The sequence below is a fragment of the Mesoplodon bidens genome, assembly GCF_964165515.1.
Source record: "Mesoplodon bidens genome assembly, chromosome: 3".
Taxonomy (NCBI): Eukaryota; Metazoa; Chordata; class Mammalia; order Artiodactyla; family Ziphiidae; genus Mesoplodon; species Mesoplodon bidens.
The window spans coordinates 34,710,949-34,737,355 of NC_138178.1; the positions used below are offsets into that span (position 1 = coordinate 34,710,949).

At 41.8% G+C, this 26,407-nt stretch overlaps 1 protein-coding gene across 1 annotated transcript in view; it reads right to left on the reverse strand.

Moving 5' to 3' along the window:
* Window positions 1-3,333: 3,333 nt before the first annotated feature.
* EFL1 (elongation factor like GTPase 1) overlaps window positions 3,334-26,407 on the reverse strand; it is a gene marked incomplete at its 5' end in the record, with an annotated part of 117,146 nt that continues 94,072 nt past the window's right edge. The window contains 3 exons of the mRNA XM_081228230.1: window positions 3,334-3,653; window positions 13,351-13,535; window positions 23,584-24,557. Of these exons, the coding sequence (XP_081084356.1) occupies window positions 3,465-3,653; window positions 13,351-13,535; window positions 23,584-24,557 (1,348 nt within the window). The 3' untranslated portion in view covers window positions 3,334-3,464. The remainder of the gene's footprint in view (window positions 3,654-13,350; window positions 13,536-23,583; window positions 24,558-26,407) is intronic.

Consider the following 26,407-nt stretch of genomic DNA (forward strand, 5'->3'; position numbering starts at 1 on the left):
GAAATGTTTTTTATTTTTTCAGAAAGACAACAGATAACAACTTTTTGGGAAAAAATGCTACAAATGGTCATTCAAAATTAAGAAATAAAAATTCTTCAAGATCACTGATTTGCAAAAAGGTAAAAGTTGCAGCTGTGGTAAAAAGGTCTTCTAAATTGGACAAGAAAGGCTGTTTGTTTATGAGAAATCACATGAAATCTGGGACAGCAGAATTAGAGCTGCTACACCTTTTGCCTTGAACCAAAATCATACAAAATAATCTCAGCCAGACCCAAAGGCCTGGCAGAGATGTGCAAAGGGCAACCCCCAAAGCAAACGTGTGCTCTCAGCGCTCCCAGCCCTGAGGCCGAGGTGAGCTGGAAGGGACCTGCGGGGTGGAATACAACTGCCTGGCCCTCTGCAACTTCCTCAGGAACACCGGAGGGAGGGGACACATGGGCTGGGAGAAACCCCATCCCCATGACTCAAGATCAAGTCTCTGGCCTTCCAGCCCTGGGCCAGGAATGGCCAAGCTGGGAGGGCCTTGGCCCCTTCACTTCCCGAGCCCTTCCTCGTGTTCCGCCCCCTCCGCCCTCCCATCTCCTCTGGTCGGTGCTCCCTTGCTTCCCTGGAGTCTGCGGCATATGGCTCTGGTCGTTCCCTGCAGGGCAGACATGCCACAGGGTGAGAAGCCTCCCCACCGCTCATTCCTAAATTGCGAGAAGATGCTCTCTGTGCCTCGGGTTCTGTCTATGGAACAGGATCAAAGGAAAGTCTTCTTACTCCCGTGGTCTGGTTTATGTTTTTAGGTTGACATTCATAATCCTGTTTTTAGAATCTGATCTAAATTCTTGGCTTTTATTATTAATTTTATCATTTTTTTTCTAGTTTAGGAAGTTTAAAGTGCTCTTTGCCTTAAAAAGAAAGGATTACTTGGACTGCTTCACAATGGCACACCTTCTAATTCTGGGATTTAATAATCTATTCACCTGGAGGGCTTTGGCTCCAGGACAAGCCTTCTATGGCTCCGGGCCTTATTTGTTGTTGTAAGACAGGAGAGAAGAGATATTTCTTATCCAGTTCCCTATTCACAGTTCCAAAAGCACAGGTTACTCTAATTTTTTTAATCTAATTTCTGAAATCAATTATTTTTCCAAATTTACCAGCCATAAATCTGAGCCATATAGATAATGATTTTGAATCTTGGACACTGGTAGCTTTACCTAAGTTTGAGGCACAGAATATAAATATCATAAATATAAAGATGCCCCAAATCCTCGCCTCATCCTCTGCTATAGTGAAGATTCAGCTTCTGTTGATGATTTCCCTGACCTAACACAAATCAGGCAACAGTCCCTGGAATCTTTTTGTGATGTACTCAGAGCAGGGCTTACCCAGAGGTGCAACTAAATGAGATATGGGACCATGGGCTGTGAATGTAACTTCTACTAGGCCGTTATGATTTCCTACTCCTATTCCCATACAACACGTGTGAGGATCCAGTAATTCTCTCTCCCTCTCTGCACAGACACAGACACAGACACACACACCACACACCCCCAACCCATACACCCAGGGTCATAATAGGAGATGGGTATTTCCCCTCAAGTCTATGAAAACTCTGACCCTTCCAGACTCTGTGCCCCTGGCCCACCTGTGCCCTGGGGTTGCCTTGGAAAAGGCATTAGGTTGATGTTGCCTATGCCTGTCCTCTGAGACCTCAGGACCTCAATGCCAGAATCCTCCAGGAGTAAGGGTCTTGATTTTGTGGCTTCCTCACTGCCCCTGAGGCCTGTCTGTAAATGACTGCCAGAAACTAATCCCTATGTAAGAACAGGAACATCCCCATCCCACTTTGGGACGGATAACTCCTTGGTTCACTTCCACTGAATTCAGTACACCGAGGCTAGGGTCCGAGCGTGCCACAGGGACACGAAGTAGAGACACAGTCTCACTATGCTGTCACACGTGGACGGGGTATCCATGGCTGGGGCCCCTTCACCAATTACACACCACAGCAGATTACTCGCATGGCAGATTAGCTGTAGCCCTTGGCCTGCCTGCTCGTGGTCATTTCTGCTTGTTGTTGTCTCCCCAAACGTGGAGAAGGAAGAGAGGCAATCTATCAACTTGACACGCCACTTCCCCACAACAGCACATCTGGCAGAGCCCAAGAGAATGCAGAAAGAGCTCCGACTCTTTCTGGGTTATGCCTCTTTTCTCCATTAGATGTAGCGTTTGCTGATAAAGTGTATAGTCTAAGAAGACTTTTTATAGCACATCTGGCAGTTTGAATGATATTATTTACAAGTGCTATAAATCGGTGTGCTAGCTTTTCCTGTGTTATCAAAGTTTTCAGATAAACCAATATGTGGTATAACTCTTCTAAATTAATTCAGATATCAGTATCTGTTCCACTTAGACAGTGAATTATCTAGCTACAGTTTCCCCAAAGTCTGGGTCAATTAGACTTGACCAGATATGCCAGGGCTCTGGTATTAAGAATGACAGAGTTTATTAAAAACAACAACAACAAACAAACAAAAAAACATTAATAGCATTTCAAGCCTGGTCTGATAATTTTAGGTGTTTTGAAAAAGAATCCTTCTTTTAAGTGGCTATAAAAGGTATTAGCACATCAAAAATTATAAAATCTATTTTTGACTGGATTGCATTTGTACCTTATATGGGGATCTCCCTGAATGAGGCAACTGAGGAGATTTAGGGAAAGTATTTACAATCGAGGTAATAATCTCATCATATTAGCTAATATCCCTTCAGTAAGGCTAAGAGGAAACAGCCAAGAGAATTATAGAAATTTACCTTTTTTTAAAAAAAAGAAAAAGGTATAGGGCATAACTTTAATTAACATTTATTTAAATATGAGTGATGCAATTTATGAGGGAGTGTAAAAACAGAAGGTTTAAAGGCTAACAGTTGAACATTACATTGTTTTGCTATACAAATAAACCGTAAGATGAATCAGCTGTTAACAGTGACTTGGTTTAACTAACCTAAAGGTAGCTGGTCTCTCAAGTATGCGGTCTCTCCAAATGATGTTAAATGCTGTGATTCAATGATTAAATATGAAGTATGTTTAAGTGGAGGATGTAATCAGAAGTGCGACACTCTGATGACAGGCAGAGGGGTGGGTGCTCAGTGTAGAGGACCCAGCCCACTGGGGGATATGCACACCCTGCCCCCGGCACTTAGCAGGTTACCCTCACCACAGCATGAGTCTTGCTGCCAAGGGGTTATACATAGGGTAGGAAGAAGGCAGCACTGCAATATTTATAACTTCCTGCCTTGTACCAGAATCAATTGCAAAAACATTTTGGAACGCCCTCTTTAAAATATGATATGGATCAGCTTTATTGAAAGTGAATGCACAGAGATGATGCAGCATAAAGAAATTTTCCCAGTATCGAAGCCTGGGTGATACTTCCTAACTTATTACAAAGAGAAGAATCTGCCAACAGTAGTAGTTACTTATTTTTGCTGAGGGTTCTCTGCTTTTCTGCGTGCTCCACAATCTTCTCTTCCACATAAAGACCCTTCCGCTTTCGTACCGCATTCATGTACTTCCGGGCCTGGTTCTCAGAATCAGCCTTTTCCCCAAAGTGCAAATACTCCTCCTCAGTGGTTGGTACCCAGAAGGGGTCGCTGGGAATGATCTTGTAAAAGAAGGTGACAGAATGTGCTAGATTAGACAAGTATACTTTCATTTCAAATGCCAATTCATACAGTCTTAGCTTAAGGATAAAATGAAGCAATGAAGAGTTAAGCTTGCTAGAAATGGTAATAAACAAATATGAAGGATCACAGGCGGTATGAACAAATGGAAGTAGATTCAACAAAACTTCTAACATACATATTATTCTTTACTCCTAGAGCCTTTACATAACACTAAGTAAGAAAACTATTAATTTTGAATAATATAATAGAAAAAACTCTCCCTTTCACTAGGATATACCTGGGTATCAGTGTCACTTCACTAATTTTGCCTTTGTCCTCAGCAAAGACCAACACATGTAAGTCCATTCTTGATTATTCTGAGCTTTTTGCTCCAAAATTCAGTGCAGTATTAGGAGTTCGGTATTGCCTACAGATGAAGACCACATTCCACAAGATCAGCTTTATCAGTAATAATAGTGAGATTCTGACTTTTATATGCCTTGTTCTTTTCGTTGTTTTTTCTTATTTCTCGATTGGGAGGAAAGAGGTGGTATTTCTCAAGTGGTCTCAAATCCCAACACTTTTCAATTTAAAATGCAGAAATGAAAGAAAAATTTATTTTATAATAGTCACTCTTCAACACAAGAAAAGGAAATTTCTGTGGACCAGGAAGGGAGAGGTTCTTGGAGGGAGAGAAGAGAGCCCACAGTAATACGTGAGGGCAAAAGCCCCATCCACTTCCCATAGGGAGCCAAGACAGCTGTGCATAGCATGGGCCCAAAGCCACATAAACCAGGTGTGTGGGGACCAGAACCATCCACTCTTCTCTGGAGCTGGAATAACCATGCCTGCCCAGGGCTGTGGCTGAAAATGAGTTGTAGGTCATGAGATAAAAGCTGTCACCTTCTGAAGATCAGACTCGGCCTGTGCTGGGTCTGCTGTCCTGCACCATCCACACTGGTGAAGGCACCAAGCTGAGCCATTGCAAATGCTACAGTTGGAGCTACGGCACTCATGAGGACCGAGGAGGAGAGAATTCCTGCTGAAAATGACCCTGCCAGTAAGATATATAGAAGACAAAAGGAAATCCAGCACCATGAAAGACAGGAGCCAGACTCAACAAAAGGGAGAGTGAATAATCAAATAGAGATAATAAGGTAATCTGAAGAGAAAATTCTAGAGAGTTCATTTAAAAATCCTCCAAGAAATAAAGGAGATGGAGGTGGGGAATAGCATCCATAACACATTAGGCAGTTGTGAAAAAGAAAGAAGTAGAAATCCCAGAAATTAAAATTTTAGACATTAAAATTAAAAAAAAACAAAGAAACTCAGTGGGTAGGTTAAACAGAAAACTGCTGAAGGGAGAATAAGTAAATAAAAAAGACAGACTTGATATTCAGAATATATAAAGAACTCTTAGAACTCAACAATAAAAAAACCAAACAACCTGATAAAAAATGGGCAAAGGACTTGAATAGACATTTCTCCAAGAAAGATATACAAATGGCCAACAAGCAATTGAAAAGATGCTCAACGTTATCAGTCATGAAGGAAATTCGAATCAAAACCACAGTGACGGGACTTCCCTGGTGGCACAGTGGTTAAGAATCCGCCTGCCAACGCGGGGGACACGGGTTCGAGCCCTGGTCCGGGAAGATCCTGCATGCCGCGGAGCAAATAAGCCCGTGCGCCACAGCTACTGAGCCTGCGCTCTAGAGCCCACATGCCACAACTACTGAGCCTGAGTGCCACAACTACTGAAGCCTGCGTGCCGACAGCCCGTGCTCTGCAACAAGAGAAGCCACGACAATGAAAAGCCCGCACACTGCAATGAAGAGTAGCCCCCGCTCGCTGCAACTAGAGAAAGCCTGCGTGCAGCAATGAAGACCCAATGCAACCTAGAAAAATAAATTTACTTAAAAAAAAAAAAAAACCACAGTGAGCTACCACTTCACACCCACTGGGATGACTATTATTTAAAAAAAAAATGGAAAAAAAGTGTTGGTGAGGATGTGGAGAGGCTGGAAGCCTCATGCATTGCTGATAAGAATGTAAGATGCTACAGCCACGGTGGAAAAGTCTGGCGGTTTCTCAAAAAGTTAAACGCAGAACTATCATACGACTCTGCAATTCTACTCATAGGTATATACCCCAAAGGACTGAAAATAGGAACTCAAACAAGTATCAATACATATACATGCAAGAACATAGCAGCACTACTCACAACAGCCAAAAGGTGGAAAAGCCTAAATGTCCATCAACGGACGAACAAACTATGGTATACAATACATACAACAGAATGTTACACAGCCATACAAAGAATACTGATACATGCTAAATGTGGATGTACCTCCAAAACAGTATGCTAAGTGGAAGAAGCCAGACACAAAAGGTTACATATTATATGATTCCATTTGTATAAAATGTCCAGAATAGATAAATCACAGACATAGAATGCAGACTGATGGTTACCCAGGGCTGGTAGGGGAGTCTGTGTGTAAGCCCAGATCCAGGAAGGGTTTGGCACATCTCTAAATCCAAGGCAGGCGCGGAAGCTGGAGCGAATGTAACGCAGGGGTTGACGGTGCTGGTGCTGAAGTCAGATCTGCATGACTGGGGCAAGTTACTTAAAGGCATCTTGTGCCTCAGTTCTCCCGTTTGTAAAGGTGTAATATTAAAAGTCCTAATCTCCTATGATTGTATGAGGACTAAATGAGATCATCAATGTATGTAAAGTCATGCCAGAGATGTAGTAAAACACATCACCACTCTCTCTGACACTGAAGAATTCAAGACTAGGGCTACAAGTGTAAGCACAGTTGAATGGAAGTGGAAGGGGAGAGTCTGGAAAGTGGGCAGTGTCTCTGTGTGCTTTTATGAACCACCAGCCTATTGTGGCTGGAAAAACAGACCCACTCAAAGAACTGCTACTGCATTCTGTCCCCAGGAGATGAATCCCTTTGCTTCCACAGTCACCTCTGGGGACCCTGTCTGCCACTCTCCTCCCCCACCCCCAGCCACAACCACATGTCACAACCTCCTAAGTGTGTCAAAGCACAGAGCAGTGCCCTCAGGCTGAAGAAGGATGACATGCTAGGTATGAGGACTCAAGTGTCATCAGGGTATACATCACAGAGGATAAGCAAAATCTCCAAGGTGCCATTAGCCAAGTATTAGCAGGTTGCTGGGGCCCTGCCACATCCAAGTCTAATCTGACAAGGTACCAGAGTAGTGGGGTGATACTGCTGATCTGGAAGTTCCCACACACTGGTGAGTGGATTCAAAGGTGCTGAGAGGCTGGTGGAAGCCTGGGGGCAGGACAAAGGCAGTTGCACGTGGGGATTTTGTGGCTAGAGACAAGTGGTTGGTAGGAGAGATTCCTGAAACTGGTTGGTGCCACCATACTGGCCCCAGCAGCCAGATGGGACTGGACCAGTCAAGCCATTTCCTGGCCAAAGCCACTGAGGATCTAGGGTACTGTGTTGAAGCTGAGGCTCCCCTCCTCCTTTCCACAGAAGGCCCCCTGTTGCTTAGAGAGGGGAAGAAGAAAGTCAGGAAATGGAACATTTACATGGGCAGTCATCCACAAAGACTATACTTTTAAGAGACTAGTTTTAAGCCAGTTATCAGTGCCCTCCTCTAACTAGTTGGATGATAAACCCATCATAGAATATAAAGAAGCCACATGTTCTTAGCAGTTCTCAGTGGTAGCAGTGAATACATCTTTAATCCAGTTTTAAAAAAGTGACAAATTTTATAAAGAGAAATAAGTGAGGTGTTAGTTGGGAGATATCAGACTCAGACTGGCCAATTGAAGACCAGAGTATCCTCTTTTCAAAAATGTAACTTCAGAGCTTCAGAAAGGTCCAGTTTTGCCTGGGACCTCAGCATATATTTCTGAGGTTTGCTCAGTTTGTTTCCCGAGCTGCCAGGGCCGCTTTCTGTGCCCATCTCTAGCTGCCTGGGGGACTCGACCCGATGCGGGCCCACTGCTCACACCTCTTCTGTCCAGCACGGGCAGCTGCTGTTTTCACCTTCACTCCTCCTGTATCTGTGTGGACATCTGGAAGCTTCTTGCCTCAGTATGCCAAACAAACTCTCAGAAAAGGGGCAATGGGGTACACTTTACCAGAAAAGGACTAGCTTGGTCCAGTCCCACCTGACCGTGTTAGGGTCATTTTGAATTTTCCCAGTGGGGTAATGACAAGGCAACCCCAAAGGTTGTCCAGGAGATGCTCCACAGAAAGGCATCCTTGAGGCGACAGAGCAGAGCTTGCTATCAGTTTGGAAGAAAAGATGCTTTCTTCTAACTGGCTCACCCAGAATTCACGTGCCTACAGTGAGAATGTTTTTTTGGCAGCTCCACAGCCTAAAGAGGATGCCATTTTCTAACTCACAGGAAGAAAGGCACCCAAGTGCTAGCTGTTGCCCTGAGCATTACTACAAAAAAAAAAAAAAAAAAAAAAAAAAAAAAAGCCTAGAAGAAAAAAGCTTTGGGAGCTCTGTTTCAATACTTTGCCCAATTTTCCCTATGGTTACGGCTGGCAGGTGGCAAACACCATGTCCAAAATACACTTCTTTAGTGCGATTGTGATCACTTCTTCCTTACCCTAAAGTGAACTTTAGCCCACCCCTCAGCAGCGAGTCTTGAGGTTATGCTGACATACATGTAGATCAGCACTGGCTGGTAATATTTTTCCTTCTGTGTCTGTTATTAGCTCCTTTTCTTCCTTTTTCATAGAAGGGTAAAACATAGAAAGAGAAATTATGAGATTGCTGACTTCAAAGGTTTCCTCATGGAAAATGCCTGTAATTTTATTTCCTCTATTTTCTGAAGCACTTTCTCTCAAAAGCTCTTGATTGTAAATTATATGGTGTCGTAGAATACAAATGAAAAAAAGTGCCTTGGAGTGAGAAGCCAGATCTCAACAACTGTGTTATTTCTAAACCTAACTATGGGGGAAAACTGAGACAGCCAGAAAAGATCAGATCAATGACACTTAATTATAATGTAGTTTTCTAGACTTTCAAAAGATTTGAAGCTTTTGGGAACAGGACCATGACAGGTGGCAAGGGGATGACAGAAGGATGGTACAAAACTGGAGCAAACTTTCCTTGACTACATTTTTCTCTCAAGTTATTTATTAAAGGGCGGATTTGTAATGATTAGCTGTAACTAAGTCAAAAACTAATATTTTTGAAAAAACTACTATTAAGTATGTCAGATTAACTTTCAGCTCCCCCCTGCCCCCCCTTTTTTTTAATTTTGAGAGAGAAAGGAGACTGAAAAACCATCATGGTTTTCACATTGACAAAAACCGCCTGTTTTGTAAAACTCTGTTTCGTATTAACTGTTCCTAAATACTTATTATCCTCTTTTTCTTTGGTATTAGTATTTCAGGTGGGCATACAGATGACCTAGGTTCTGGGGGGAGGGGTAGGTAGGCACACATTTTCTATAAATCTCAAGACAGTAAATATTTTAGACTGTGGGCCACATGGTCTCTGTTGTAACTACTCAAGTCTGCTTGAAAGCAGCCATATAAAATACGTAAATGGGGCCTCCCTGGTGGCGCAGTGGTTGAGAGTCCGCCTGCCGATGCAGGGGATATGGGTTCGTGCCCCAGTCTGGGAGGATCCCATATGTCGCGGAGCGGCTGGGCCCGTGAGCCGTGGCCGCTGGGCCTGCGCGTCCAGGGCCTGTGCTCTGCAACGGGAGAGGCCACAGCAGTGAGAGGCCCGCATACCGCAAAAAAAAAAAATAACGTAAATGAATGGGTATGGCTATATATGAGTATATTTTATTTACCAAAACAGGTAATGGGTCCTAGTTTGCTGACTCCTGAATGAGTTAAAGACTACATTGCCCAGCCTCCTTGTCAGACGGAGCCTTGTTAGATGTGGCGGGATGATGTGTTCTGGGCAATGGACTTGGGCAGCATCCTCTTAACGGGACTATGCCCTCTTAACGGAGTATGCCCTCTTCCCATGGCCTATTCTTTTTTTTTTTTTTTTTTTTTTTTTGCGGTACGCGGGCCTCTCACTGCTGTGGCCTCTTCCGTTGTGGAGCACAGGCTCCGGACGCGCAGGCTCAGCGGCCATGGCTCACAGGCCCAGCCGCTCCGCAGCACGTGGAATCTTCCTGGACTGGGCACAAACCCGTGTCCCCAGCATCGGCAGGCGGACTCTCAACCAGTGCGCCACCAGGGAAGCCCCATTCTTTTTTCTTTATTCTGTTCCGCAGCAGTGAATTCCACCATTCTGTCTTCCAGGTCACTTATCTGTTCTGCCCCAGTTATTCTGCTATTGATTCCTTCTACTGTATTTTTATTTCAGTTATTGTATTGTCCATCTCTGTTTGTTTGTTCTTTAATTCTTCTAGGTCTTTGTTAAACACTTCTTGCATCTTCTCGATCTCTGCCTCCATTCTTTTTCCGAGGTCCTGGATCATCTTCACTATCATTATTCTGAATTCTTTTTCTGGAAGGTTGCCTATCTCCACTTCATTTAGTTGCTTTTCTGGGGTTTTATCTTGTTCCTTCATCTGGTACATAGCCCTCTGCCTTTTCATCTTGTCTATCTTTCTGTGAATGTGGTTTTTGTTCCACAGGCTGGATTGTAGTTCTTCTTCTTTCTGCTGTCTGCCCTCTGGTGGATGAGGCTGTCTAAGAGGCTTGTGTAAGCTTCCTGATGGGAGGGACTGGTGGTGGGTAGAGCTGGGTGTTGCTCTGGTGGGCAGGGCTCAGTAAAACTTTAATCTGCTTGTCTGCTGATGGGTGGGGCTGGGTTCCCTCCCTGTTGGTTGTTTGGCCTGAGGCGACCCAACACTGGAGCCTACCTGGGCTCTTTGGTGGGGCTAATGGCGGACTCTGGGAGGGCTCATGCCAAGGAGTACTTCCCAGAACTTCTGCTGCCAGTGTCCTTGTCCTCATGGTGAGACAGAGCCACCCCCACCTCTGCAGGAGACCCTCCAACCTAGCAGGTAGGTCTGGTTCAGTCTCCTATGGGGTCACTGCTCCTTCCCCTGGGTCCCGATGTGCACACTACTGTGTGTGTGCCCTCCAAGAGTGGAGTCTCTGTTTCCCCAAGTCCTGTCGAAGTCCTGCAATCAAATCCCGCTAGCCTTCAAAGTCTGATTCTCTAGGAATTCCTCCTCCCGTTGCCGGACCCCCAGGTTGGGAAGCCTGAGGTGGGGCTCAGAACCTTCACTGAAGTGGGTGGACTTCTGTCATGTAAGTGTTCTCCAGTTTTGAGTCACCAACCCAGCGGTTATGGGATTTGATTTTATTGTGATTGTGCCCCTCCTACCATCTCACTGTGGCTTCTCCTTTGTCTTTGGATGTGGGGTATCTTTTTTGGTGAGTTCCAGTGTCTTCCTGTCGATGACTGTTCAGCAGTTAGTTGTAATTCCAGTGCTCTCGCAAGAGGGAGTGAGCACACGTCCTTCTACTCTCAAGGCCATCTGAATGAGATGGACGACTTGTCATCTCTAAGATATTCAGAAGCATGAGCTGCAAGTTCTGAAGGCAGTTTTCAGCAACAGCAGCACAAATGAAGAAAGTGTTTCACTTCTCAAGGTCATTACTTTGAAGTGGAATAAGTCTCTCTTCAGTTCTAAGCATCATTTAGCTGCACTGTCCTGTAATCACACATCTGGTCACTAAAACACATGGGGGATAATGCTAATGTTTTTCATTAGGAACTTCAGTAATATATTTACACTATAGACATAGTTCTTCAGAAGTTGCCTTTATAAATCCATTCCTTCTACTTCTTACTGGTTTGTGTTTTTATGTAAAAGTTGAGTGCCAAAAAGCAAAACCAAAAAGCTAGAAGTTTGGATAAGTGGGAAATTACTACCCATAAGTGTGGGTATTAACAAATAACTTAAATGTTTTGTGCTACTGTTTTCTACATAATGAAGTACAGCAATGGCATCTATCCAGATATAGGCCAATAAAACCATCAAAACGTCATTTAGTTTCTAGAAAAAGATGCAAGAAAAATTTCATAGTAAATCACTGTTAAAATGTAGTTTGTACTGACAACCAAAAAAATGTAACCTAAATTAGAACATTAACTTTAGTTCTATCAAGTACTAAGAATGTAACTTTCTCTTTTTAAGGAGAAGCAGACACAATTGAGTGTTTTGGACTAGCAACTTCACTTGTATCAATTTAGACGATATGAACTTGCCCAACTAAAATCAAATTTGCCCTGTCCAAAGTTAGTTTTGCTGAAGTGTCACCTTTCTTTACTTTGCCAGATTCACTTGACTATAGAATTCATTTTAAAGAGAAAGTTCTCCCTCAATTATTCCCATTCCTCTATACTATCTAAATTTAAACTGCTCCTCGGAAGCATTCTAGAGAAAGGGACCCAGCTGGCTAAAGAAAGTGAAAGAAGTAAAAAGAGCTTAGCACTGAACCTAAACCATGAGCTTTGTTTAAATAGTTTAAGGAAAAAGTCTGGATTATTTGTGTGAAGTTGAGTGCAATGCCACATTGCTGAGAGAGAGCCAAAAGGAACATGACACAGACTCTAAGAATGTTGACAAGAAAACAATCTTCATGCCAGGGAGGGCCTACCAGTGTCAGGCACTAGGCTAGATATTCCATATACCTTATATCTCAGGGGCAAAACAAACTCAGGGAGGTTCCACAATTTGTCCAAGTAAGTGGCAGAATTAATATTTGAAACCAGGACTTCTCAACACCAAAGTCAATGCTCCTTCCACTAAACTATACACCTCCACGATACAAGAGAATAATGTGAAGTTACTTAGGTCCCCTGTAAACAGTGACAACAGAACTTTCTTAAAACCACCTTTCAAACTTACAACCTACAGTTTAAAAATGCTATTCCTGACTTTAAGGCTTTGTCTTGAAACATAACACATTGCTTTCTGCACATGCCCTACAGCTTTCCTTCACTGCTTCTCACACAGGCACCCTCTAACCCAATGTCCTTCTCTCCTCCTGAGCTGCTAGCTTCTACCTTTCCTTTAAGGATCTGTTCACAAAGGCCGGTCTGACCTCCCCGTCCTTTCTTGTTATTATTTTCTTGCCCTAAGTTAAAAAACAATGTGTTCACAATCTTCTCTTCTCTCCCAAGCAATGTGGACCTGTTAAGTTTGCATTTCTGATTACAAATAAGGTTTGCCTTTCACCTACCTTTCCCTACACTGACAATGAAGTGTTTTGATGAGCCATTTTATTCCACAACACTTGAAAGCCACAGGAGCCTCGAATCTCTATAATGGGGACTGAAGAATATGTAACACGTAATAATTTAAAGGTGTCCCTTGTAAGAAGCATAACTGTTTGCCTTTAAATGCTAGAAGTACTTTTTCCCCAGAAGAAACAATACCTTAAAGTTTCACTTTCAAAATATCTGTGGTTTTCTTATCTACAGTATTATCTTTGGAGGGAAAAAAGGGATTAAATGTTCTGTCTTAAATTTTACATCAAATGAAAAAAAAAAGAATATATATGTGTGTGTGTATTACACAGCATATATAACCTAAGGGTCATTCAACCTGGATGAAAAAATGCCATCTGCTTTGTCCTGTCCATTTGACTAAGCAGAGCCAGAGGAAGGCCACATGGCCTGGGAAGTAGTCTGCTACTCTTGGCGCCATCTATAAGGAAGCACATCCGTAGATGCAAAGGAAGGAATGGGGATTTTGATTCTTACCTCCCAGTGGCTAAAGATCAGCTGCGGGCTGGCCAGGCCACTTGTCCTCTTCCTGATTTCATCAGCAAAGCCGAAGCTTTCGGCCACGGGCAGCACAGCCTTGATGATGAACATGTCCGTCCCCTCTTTCATTTCCTCTTGTAGCACTCGACCTTCTCTCTTTGACAAGACCGCATAGACCCGACCTGCAAAGCCATATACACCTTTTAAATTCATTGACCGGTTACACGTCTTGAGCGACACAACGATGGGACTACTCCTGTACCCTGTACCAATCAACTAATGATTAACTTTGTTCCCAATAATTTCGGTTTATAAAAGCATGGGAAATTTTCATGTGTTTATTTAAACAGTAAAGTGTGACAATTATAGAAAAATTAGAAACAAATGATAACAAAAGGTGAAATCACCCCAAACTGCATTACCCAAAGACAATCCCCTCAATACAGCGTGAGAAGCAGGAGACATTAAAAGGAACTTTTGATACAATTTCACTACGAGGTGTCTTTGGGTCTGAAATCCAACGAGATGAGTGTGACTGGGCTTTGTAAATGTTAAAATATTCTAATAATTTCAAGACATTATTAATGTGATGATAATTATCATGATGACAAGCTATTTGGGACTGGTAAGCAATCAACTGGCTCAATGACATTTTTATACTAAAAATTAAAGCCGCACATATATATATGCTTGCTCGTATTTGTTTTAAGCTGATAATATTTCAGTGGTACAAATAGAAGGGTTTTATTACCTGAAAACTGATAGTCTGGAATCTTTAATGTCTGGTAACAATTTTTACTGCCACGTCACAGGAATTCTAGCAAATCCTCTTGGCTAACACTTTTATTTCATCTTTAGGCACAATTCTGCCTTCCACTCAGGAGGGAGACCCCTTGCCCTCTGACTGGCTTCTGTATGACTGCCTCTGGGTGCTCAGACTATCCAATCAATTAGTAAGCAGAACAGACTGCAGAGAACAGAGATAAACTGGAGATCACAGACAACTGGGAGGAACTTGCTTTAGCTAACGGGTACACTCATTAAAACCCCCACTTTCACCTTCCATTTAGAAAAAATAATTTTAATTACGTAAGTGATCTATAACTATATTAGCCTTAAAAATATACACATTGCAGTGAAGCAGAGTGCAAGTCTCCTCTGACTACCACACTGAGTTCTGGACTCTTCCCTCCGTCCTAAATAACTGGGTGGTGATCTGGTGTGGATGCCACCTTACTTATTTTTTATTTTTTAGACTAGGCACGGAGGACACAGGGCAAACTTTTCTCTCTGACTTAGATTTCCCCCTGGTGGTGGTGATTAGGAAGGATAAAGGAAAACAAATGGCAGGAAACCCATTGTGTCGCAAGGCTTAAACATTTTAAAAACCTTAAAAACTCCGGCAGGCCTTCTGCATCTCTTGGCTTAGCATCAAAACACATAAATTAAAAATTCCATCAGTGATGACAGGTACAGTTGTCCTCTTCCCCACTCGCACGCCGGCCTCCACAGTTTCCCCTTCTTCCTGCCCCACATGCCCTAAGGGACCGCCTCTCGCGTCTTCACTGTGTGCTCCTTCTTTAACACCCAGGCTCTACCAGTTGCCCTGAGCTCTATTAAAACTGCTTCCTTGAAATTTCACAATAATTTTCATATTCCTATCCTAAATGTCTTTTTCTCAATCCTCATTCTCTGTGATTTCTCTGCGGTTTCTGCAGCTACTGATCAACACCCTCTCTGACAAATCTCTCCAACCTTAGTGTCACCTTCCTTTGACCCCTGGCCCTCTAACAACCATCATTCTACTGTCTACTACAATAATTCTTAAGGGTATGACTTCTTCCTAAGAGTATTCATTGAGGCTCCATACCCTTCTCCAAACAAACTTTCCCTTCAGAAAGCCCATTCATTTCTCATTTGTGTGGTTAAATTATTAACTTTATGTCTGGGACTCCTGGGACTCTATTTCTAAGCCTGGCCTCTCACTGGACCTCCAATCCCACATTTACTGGGACTGTGGCTGCCAGGGCATCTCCACGGTGGAGCGCAACTTCCTTTTAAATTCAACGTGTCTAAGACACAGTACATTGCCTATTGCGAAAGGCAACTCCACTCCTGAATTTTAAAGTCGTTTCCCCTGTCATTCACACTAGAAATCTCAGTCAGAGAATCACAGAACAGTGGGCTAGAAGGGAACTCAGGGGTCAAGTTCTACCACAGTAGTCATTTAGATTCTGCTTGCATATGTCTAAAACTCACTTCCTCCCAGGGCAGGCCATTCCATCTTTGGACAGCGCTGATTGGTAGACAATTCTTGAGCCCCAAGTTTCTAACCATTAGGCCCAGTTTTTGTCCTATGGGACAGGTTTAACCCCTCGTCCACAGACCAGCCTTTAAGCTACTTGAAGACAGTATCCAGCCTTCTCTTCTCCAGTCTCAACATCTCCTCTTTCTCTGTCACGACCTTCCTTTCCTGTCCCATCCTGACCACTTTCCTATTTGAACGACTACAATTTATTTACGTTGCTTTTGGAAAGCAGTTTCTAGAACTGAAAGCCGTATTTTAGGTACAGTCTGAAAAGCTCTTGAAAAAAGCAGAACAATTAGTCTTTATTAGTGATCCGCTCTAGGTTATATATGGCTTGCCTGAGATTCTTATGAGAAAAAAAAATTACTGTAATAGCTACCATGTGTGAACTAGTCATCTTTATTTACTCCTCTACCTCACTCTAAGGAAAGTTTTAAGGTGGTTTATGGAAGTAAATACAGAACAATGCGGTGGGCAGGGAGAAAGAATGAGTAAATTGGGGCAGACTACGAGGAGCTGGGCCAGCAGGGACGAGCCGCCTGGCTGCTGCTGCAGAGGCTGGCTGCTTCTCCCCTCCTTCATGGGTCGTGCCAGCAGGCTTGGATCAATCATTATAATTGGAACTGAATGTAATTAATCATGTCATTTTGGGCCATTCCATTTTAATTCCACTAAAACTAAATCCTAAAACTGGGACACAGTGATGGATCACTGAACAATGGAAACCAGCTATAACAAAACCTTCCAAATACACTTGGCGCTCATGACAGGTGTGTCCAATGCTTGGATGCACTCAGCGACCCTCTCCACTGCTGAGGTTACACTGAGAAATGAATGCAGTCCTGTCAATGAGGATTTCTGACCCTGTGGCCCCTGACAATTTTGATACCCCTTCAACTGGTCGTAACACCTCAGGCATTTGTTCACTCACTCAAAGGAAGATCACGGTGCGCCCTACCGTACGCCAGGCACCAGGGAAGAGGCATCCGTCAGGAAAGAAGCAGCAACAGAAAGGTTAATTGCCTGAACTGGTTTTGAACAGGGCTCCACTTTTAATGACTACACTATAAATGTCTCAGCCTGTACTCCAGGCCCTCTATGACCTGGCAGGAACCCACCACTCCAGCTCCTGAAACTGCCAGACCTTAGAGCACAGAGCACAGACTCTACGCTCTAAGCCAAGGTAAACCCCTCACTGCCCACAGGACACGTTTGAGGTTTTTCCACTCTGAGCTCACAGTTTCTCCAACTCAGAATACTCTTAGCCCAGCTTTATAGTCAAATCCTTTTCATCATTTAAAGACCATTCAAAAACAACTCGTTCCACAAAGTGTTCTGTGAGATCCCAAGATCAAAATAATCTCTTCACCATTTGGGCTTTACTGAACCTAATCTGTTCTTTTGTGGCATTACAGATTCTTACACACATATTTTCTTCTTCCATAATAGGCAGTTAAGATTGGTCTGCAGATTCTACCATCTTTAGAGCTGAAAGTTTGGCAATTAAAGGTATGGTTTTTTTTTTCAGAATTTAGGAAAGGAAGCAGCTGTCCACAGCAATGTTTTCTCTAATAGTAAACAAACAGGAAACAATGTGAATTTCCAATTTGGGGATGATGGGAGGTAAATTACAACACATCAAATTGATAGGATATTATGCAGAGGTTAAAATGAAAATTATGAATACTAAGTAGCCAAATGGAAGTGTTTGTAAAACAAATAATAAATGTAAAAAGCAAAACATCAAACTGCCTCTACCATAATGCATGATAGCTATGCAAAATGTACTATTATGGACAAAGATGGTAAAAGAAAATGAAAAATGATAGGCTGACTTCCAAGGCGGAAGATTTTTCTTTCATCTTGTGGTTTCTGTTACTGTCGGTAACACTTGCGGTATAACTTCAATTAAAAACACACACACACAAAGAAATCGGTGGGCATTTCTTATTCTTATAAACTAGGTCACACAAACCTCTTTTCCTTTTGTCACAGAACAACCAGACTGCTAAAGCAAGCAAATGTGGTCGACAGGATGCAGGTGGTCTTCAACCAAATATGAGATAAAGTGTGCTGTGGACGTAATGGGGAATGTGGGCTGGTTGCTATTAGATAGAAATGGATGTTAACAAGTCACTCCCACCCTGGAAGGATGTCCTCAGTGAACTGTCAGTGCTCTGTTCACAGCTCTGTGCCCTTACTATGATAATCAGCCACTTAAAAATTCAGAAGGCATGGTGATCAAATCCAAAGTTGACATGAAGCTGGCAAAGGTAATAAATTCTTTGACAGAATCAGGATAACTAGGTAAGGACCCAAATTTAATAAGACACAGTATGGGTAAATGCAAGGTTTTACTGTTGGGTTCAACTAACCAGTGTCCAGGATTAGAAAGGTAATGCTGCACAGCAGTGTCTATAAAACCAACTGGAAAGGAGTTTAAGTTCAACAGAGGTCTTCAGTGCTGTGGTACAAAGAAAGCCAATTTAATACCTAGTTGATGAACTCAAAATTATTCCATCCATCATCAAAGCCCATTTCAAAGTACAATCACTTTCAAAAGATTTACCCTGTTTTGAATTTTGCTAATCCAAATTTCTCAAAAAATTTCACTAAAAACCCATATTTATTCACTAAATTCAATTGTATTTTACTAAATTGTTTTACATAATTAAGCTTTGTCACCTTATTTCTCAAAGCAGGAACCATGCCTAACATAGTGCTGGCATATATAGCTCAATAAATTTTTGTTGAATTATGAAATGCTGGTGAAATATAAAAAGAACTCCAAGTATGAAATAAGAATAGGTTTTTAAAAGTAAACAGTAATACTTACTAAGAATGTTTCTGATACATTAAAACACATATGTTTGAACAATATAAGCATTTATCCCTACAAATAAAATAGAAGAACTATAATAATTGTAGATGTGAGTAAAACTAACACTAACAGAAAAAGTTATATTTTGTATGTGAAGTTATTGCCAAAGGTAAAAACAATGGAGAGCAAGAATGAAAGACGTTAACAGGTTATTAGAAATATGAAAAGAGACAATTTACTAGTCACATGATCAATTAAAAACACAAACCAATTCTTATGTCCGTTCAAGCTCATAAAAGGCAATTTTCATGGGTAAAAAATGAAAATAAAACCACAGTTAGGAAAGCAGGTTTTACAAGTAAAGGAGGTCATTTTCTTGGGATTATTTCCCCAGACAAAACAATTTTAGGATGATTATTTTTTCTGCAAAATTTCCCATTTTGACCATAAGCAATTCTATACATTTATAAAAGGATTGCTTATTTTAAAAATCTGTGTAGAAAAGAGTTTTAAAAAGAGACTAACTCATCTTACTAAATAAAAAAGACCTGACTTGTCCTTTTATTTGTCTTGTGCCAATTCTTGGAGAATTAAAGGAACCAGCAGCAGTCTGAAGTTTTCCTGGAAGATCTCTGAATATCCAGGGAGAAAGCAAAAAGCCTCAGGAACATAGAGGTCTCCTCATTTCTTTTTCCAGGTGAAGGTGGTGATTTAGAAAGAAAAAGGAAAACACAAGTGAAGAGCTGAGTATCCTGATAGACCTTGGATACTAAAAACTGGTCATCATTACCAAAGAATCCCTCAAAACAAGAGAAAACAGGCTTAGGAGGAGATTCTCTAGTCTAAGCAAGAAGGCCTCAAACCAATTCAGGAATAAAAAAAATTCCAGATCAAATCTAAACACAGCTTCTTTGTAAGGCAGTGGGTGTGGTAGCCAGTTGATCTCTGAGAAATGTATTAAGAAGGCTGACCAGCGACACTGGTACAGACTGTGTACAGTGGACCCTCGAACAACACAGGTCTGAACGGTGTGGGTCCACTTATAAGTGGATTTTTCTAAGTACATACTATAGTACTACAAAATTCGCAGCTGAATCTACTGATGTGGAGCCATGTATAGGGAGGGCCAACTGTAAAGTAATAAACGGATTTTCAACTGTGTGGTCACTCAGCACCCCTAAGCCCCGTGTTGTTCAACGGTCAACTGTACTAACCAATCCACATATACAAGATTGGGATTTGTACCTGGATAAGGCAAGGCAAAGACATATTCTGCTCCTAAGGGAGAAGAGGGCATATAACCCTGAAGGCTAAGATAAGCATCTATTCCTAGAAAGTGCCAGAACTGACTCAGCTGGCCAGGTGACAAGTGCCAGGATGAAGATCAAAGTGCAGGATGACAAGTGATATTCAAGGGACTGCCTGGTCACATGCAGGGTCCTAGTGGTGACTTCCTAACACAGATGGAAAAATGGACACAGAGGACTGACTCAACAAAGGTGACTCAACAGTCTGCTGGGAATTTCCAATAAATGCCAACCTAGCTTCATGTGTTGTGCTGAAAAGCTGTCTTCTCAGAAAGGACAAATGCTGCTCTAAATGGATTATGTAAGGAGAGATGGCCATTTGGGGAGGAAATATGTGTTCCTATTATGCTGGGAATAAGGGAGGGAAAGACAGGCATAGATAGATCTACATGGAACCTAGACTTTGGGAAGGCTCATTTCAAACACATAAAGGAAAAGAAAAACAAAAAAACAAACAGGCTTTAGGATAACAAACCCTAAGATAAAATTCCTTTGGGGAGTAATAAGAGTCTGAAAATATCAATCATGAATGATCCCAATGAGAAAAAAGGAGGAGAGATCTTCCCCACCCAAAATAAATAGCTCCAAAATCTGTTGGGTCATGGAAGGCACTCTGTTGTGCCTTCTGACTCCTATTTTAAGAGGACAGGCACAGTAGGTATAAGAAGAAGAAGATAGCAAACAACTAAGGGAGGATCATAGTATGTCCTGGATGTTGAAAACTAGAGTAAGGCGAGCCTACCAAGTAACAGAGTTAAAGACAACAAAAAGGGTCACAGCTACAACTTAGAGAGGCCAGTGTAACATTAATACAGGACAGCAAGAAGGCCAGGGTTGGTTCTCAACACCTACGTTACCTCCATTCTCTTCAGTAAGGAGAATGAGGAAGAAACTACATCAAGTAGAACAAACATGATAGAAGAATGCTGAAGTTCAAGATAGCTGAGCAGTTGATAAGCAAGTACCTGGCCTTCTTAAACGAGTTCAAGTCTCCAAGACCAGAATTCTATCTCATGGCCCTAGAGAAATTTGCCCTTTTGAGAACTTGTGGATAGCAGGGTAGCTGCCAAACTACAGGTAAAAGGCAAATGATAAACGAACTTTTTTAAGGATAAAAGCACTGGTTTCCATAAACTACAGACTAGAAAGCCATACACTAATTTCCTACAGAATTTTAAGAAAACATTATAAAGATCTGTATATATTTATAGAAGCATGAGGTAAACCTTTGGAGATGACACGGACTTTCTAACACAAAATGCTATCAACCTAAGCTTATTTCTTCTTATAAGATGGTTGGTAAGTTGATAATCAGGGGAATGCAATATATACAAAGGACCTCAACTTCATCACAACATTCAATTCACTACTTATTGAGTTTCACTTCTCACCAGACAAGAAAAGGACACATGAAAACATTTTTTTTAATGAATCAATGTGTGAAGATTATGGTGTTGAGGGACTTCCCTGGTGGCGCAGCGGTTAAGAATCCGCCTGCCAATGCAGGGGACATGGGTTTGAGCCCTGGTCCAGGAAGATCCCACATGCCACGGAGCAACTAAATAAGCCCATGTGCCACAACTACTGAGCCCATGTGCCACAACTACTGAAGCCCACGTGCCTAGAGCCTGTGCTCTACAACCGCAATGAGAAGCCGGCACACGGCAATGAAGAGTAGCCCCTGCTCGCCGCAACTAGAGAAAGCCCGCGCACAGCAATGAAGACCCAACGCAGCCAAAAATAAATAAATTAAAAAAAAAAAGATTATGGTGTTGAGACTTCTTTTTCTTGGCATTAAAAAACCCCCAAACTTCCTTCACTATTGTTGTAATGTTTATTATGTATTTTACACACACACACACACACACACACAACCTAAGGGAAGAAACTAATTGTATAGACCCAGTTTACTCGTATGTAAATATAGGAGTTCTACATAATTTCAGTCACTAAAATTTAAATCCAGCTTTTGGGGGAACAAAATAGAAAGACAAACTCATTTAAAAAAAAATGAGTTTGATCCTAACTTCTCACAAGTGAATGACAAGATGCAACTGCTGAACTGCATTAAAAGAAGAACGCTGTACCGCATGTGGGAGGTAGCAGTGTGTCTGTGTCTGTACGGGTGAGATGGTATCTGGGGTGCTGTTTATGGCTGCTTTATTTAAGAGGGAGGCTGACCGAAGGAAGTATGTCCAAAGGACAGCAACTGGAACAATGGAGGGATTAAAAAAAATCATATCCTGAAAACCAGGTGAAGGATGTGGAGCGTTTTCCCCTAGATATAAAACTAGAAAACGAATGCTCCCCTCAAATATATGAAGTGCTACTGCATGTAAGAGGGATGAATGGTGGTATGAATGGTGAGAAACCAGCAGGAGACAAGACTTTTTTGCTCAATATGAGAAATACAGTTTAATCCCGGAACTGGCTGTGAGCTGCCCATCAACGGAAGTATTCAAGCAGAGGTGGTATAAGCATCTGTCAGCATAGGAGAGACTGGAGAAGACCTCTGAGGTCTTTTTTTGAAGGAATTAAGACTGCTTGATTCTAATTCTACCTCTGCCTTCTTAAATTAAGAAGGTTCTCAATGGAAATGTGAAGAACACCTGGGAATGGTCTAGATCGGTGTTCCTCGAACTAAGCTATGGATTCCCTGAGATGTTAATAGGATGCTGTATTCAAGTAAGGTTGAGAAACACCACATATTCCAGGCCGTATCTGCAAATCTGACTCACAGCACATACTGGCTTTAAGCCATCCCAGAGTAACCAAATCTATGTACCTGTGTTTGACTCAACTGTTTTTGAAATGCTGCTATGGGTGCTCAGTTCCTCTCACAGGAACCTTACTGTGATGCAAGGCTAAATTTCTTTTTTGGGGAAGAAAACCCCCAACAATTTAGATTTATGCTTTTAGGAATTAATCGGCAAAAGAACCTTACCAAAAAGAATGTAAAGGAACCACGTATTGACTCAAAGGATCTCAGAGCTCGAGAAAACACAACAATTTGGTCCACTCGCTCATCCAGTGCTCAATTCCCCCTTCTACCCTCCTCACCGCTGAAGCAGTTCCACGATCTCAAGAGGGTAAAGAGAACTACCGTGTGCCAGGCATGGTTCTAGGTCCCATATGTGTGTTCTCATGATACTCTTCACAACCTCCAATGAATTATTACCTTCTGTTTCAGAGGTGAAGAAAATAAGTCTCACTGAAGTAAAATCTGTCAAAAGTCAAAATAGCTACCAAGTGCCAGGGTTCAATGTCTCCTGAGATCTTAAAGGTTCTTCTCCCAAAGAGAGAAAAATCAGCAGTAGGATCTGATATAATAGTTAGCAGTGGATAAAGTCCCAAATAATTTTCTTCTTCAGAAGACACCCAGAATTCACAGAAGCGCTTTGTGTTAGGAGTACGAGAATGTCACCTTATTCTCTGATCACTGTCACAACTTTGGTTACCCAGACTGATATGGTTATTCCCTTGTGAAAAACTACTGCACGGGTTTGGATGGTAAAATATATGAGAAGTTTAAACCTCATTTACCAGACCTTCTGTTGCAGAAAAGTCTTTCTATTTTTAAAAAATAAAATATCCTAAGTTGGCAAAACTTCCACTCCCTTGCCCCCAAGATTTTAGTATTTAAGGCCTCTGGCTTTCTAAGATCTTAGTTCCTGAAAATCAGATGATAATGTAGCTTCTGCAAAAAAAAATATTAAATGAGTTTAAGCTTTCTGATCTGGGAGACTTCCGCTGTTATTCATGGTATTTCTCAGTCTTTACCTTTCTTGCCTTACCGAGAACATCACTGGTGGCCATGATGTCACATGTGTACATTGCTGCCATCAGACGCTGAGGTTTCACTTGCAGTGCATAGCGACAGGCTTCCTTCATGGTGGCAATGAGCTGTCCTGAGAAGGGTCCATAACAGTCAGTGAGTGAAGACTCTCCTTTCTGGGAAGCCCTCTTCTCAAAGGGCTCGGAGCAGCCACCTTGTAGGTCTTGGTGTTCATCTCTACCAGAACAGGTTTCACCTTCCCCCTGTCCCTCTTCACTTTGTTCTTGATTCTGTTTATCACTTACTGTTTGGTCTTCAAATTTACTTAGGTCCCATTTTTCCAGAACAAAACAGACACCCATGAGAGGCTCCTCACACATGGGGCCAGAGAGGGTTGCTAGTTGGAAGCCACTCACGATGCTATTGCCCAAATCTCGATATTTACTGGCTTCTTTTGAAGCTTTGCCATCTGGGCCTGTCCACACTGAATTCTGAAAATCTTTACTTTTATTTACTAATATGTTGGGCCCACATTTTCTTGGGCCAAATGACCAGATTTGGTCAACAGTGTTCCTCCATTTTCTCCCTGTTAGATGTTGCTCTAGTTTTCCTTTGAATTCCCAAATTTTCTCTTGGGTCTTCTGGTGAATCATCTGAGTGTTTTTACCCTCATTCAAAGAGGACATCAACTGCTCCATAGAACGAATCAAATCACTATTTTCTTCCAGAATCTGAGTGACTTCTTCTGGAAGGGGCATGGCTCGAACACTGAGTGTGGCAAGTTTATTGGGGGTTGTCATGGTGATTAGCCCACCAGAGTAAACTTGGATTCCTTCAGGGATTCTGTTTTGATCTTCTTTTGTTTGGTGTATGACTGCAACTTTTTGTTGTTTGCCTATTTCTTCATTGACCATGTCAACTTTGGGGGGTTTTGTGATTGTTTCTCTGAATGGAATAATGGGTTCAGATACACTGATTTGAATCTTTGCAAACCTACAGAGTCAAGAGAAATAACACAAGGTTATAAACAAAATGGCATCAAAATGCCCATGTAGAAATACTACATAATGAATATTCTGCAAAAACATAGAAATATAAAAATTATTTTACTAGGAAATATTGGTAATTTACATTATATCAGAATTCAAAAACCACTTTCATTTCAGATTCAAAAGACCACCTCTAATGGGAACAGACCTTCAGGGAGTTCTTTGCATATACTAGAATCTCACTGCTTTGTTCATTCTCAAAATAAATAAACCATGTATTTAGATAAGAATGTTCTGAGTGGAGAATAAATGTTTTAATAAGATTTTACATGAATTCTTTAAAATAATATCTGCCACTTTAAGAATCTGGAGAAGAACAGCTCAATGATTATAACTCTAAAGAGACAAAAAAAAAAAAAAAAATCACAGAACTTCAGGATATCCAGTCAAATCCTGACAGTGGATTTGGCTTTGATGTGGCTCATGGTGAGGCTGGCAAGACCTAGGAGTTTGTCTAGAGTAGCACTCTCCAAAAGATCTTTCTGAAATAATGGAAATGTTCAATATCTGTACTATGATTACAGAGATATGTGGCTAGTACAACTGGGGAAACAAAGTTTTTATTTCATTTAATTTTTTTTTTTTTTTTTTTTGCAGTACACAGGCCTCTCACCACTGTGGCCTCTCCCGTTGTGAAGCACAGGCTCCGTACACGCAGGCTCAGCGGCCATGGTCCACGGGCCCAGCCGCTCCGCGGCATGTGGGATCCTCCCGGACCAGGGCACGAACCCGTGTCCCCTGCATCAGCAGGCAGACTCTCAACCACTGCGCCATCAGGGAAGCCCCCATTTAATTTTAATTACATTTAAATAGCCACACGTAGCTACTGAACATTTGAAATGCGGCTAATATGACTGAGGGACTGAATTTTTAATCTTATTTTATCTTAATTTAATTTAAAATAGCCATATGGGGGCCTCCCTGGTGGCGCAGTGGTTGAGAGTCCGCCTGCCGATGCAGGGGATACGGGTCCGTGCCCCGGTCTGGGAGGATCCCATATGCCGCGGAGCGGCTGGGCCCGTGAGCCATGGCCGCTGGGCCTGCGCATCCGGAGCCTGTGCTCCGCAACGGGAGAGGCCACAACAGTGAGAGGCCCGCATACCGCAAAAAAAGAAAATAAATAAATAAATAAATAAAAATAAAATAAAATAGCCATATGTGGTTAGTGGCTACTCTACTAGACCGCATAGGTCTTGAACCTCATAGGTCTTGAACCTCAGTCTGGCACCAAGTCAGAAAGCCCCCTTTCTCACAATGTGTCAAGCTTATTAGTTTCATGCTGCACTTTCTTCCAGATGAGTTACAAGTTCACAGAGGGCAGATTCTGGAAACTGGTATGGTCTGATTCTGATGACAATGAAACCACGCAATCTTTCTTTTTCTCTTATTTTCTGTTTACCTCATTCCCAGGTAATACTAAAGGTTTGGTCTGGTCTACTATTGGCAAGGTGGATGGACATATGTATAAATGTACATATATATGTATGCACACATACATAAATGAGTGTGTATGTATACATATATAAGAAATTTTTGGATTTTGGAACAATGCTTTTTCCCTGGGAAATGTTATTCAGTAAGGAAATTAAATACTAAAAGTAAAAGGTTTTGAAATGCTTACTTTTGATTCTAGACTTGTTTTTGCTTTCTATATTTTGTGAGTTTAGGGCAAGAATTTGGTTTATCTGATTTCATACTTTGTGATAAAATTGAAAACTCAATGAATGGACGGTTTTCTAAAAATGTTACCAAAACTGATTTTAGAATACAGAACCTGAATAGATCATAATGTAT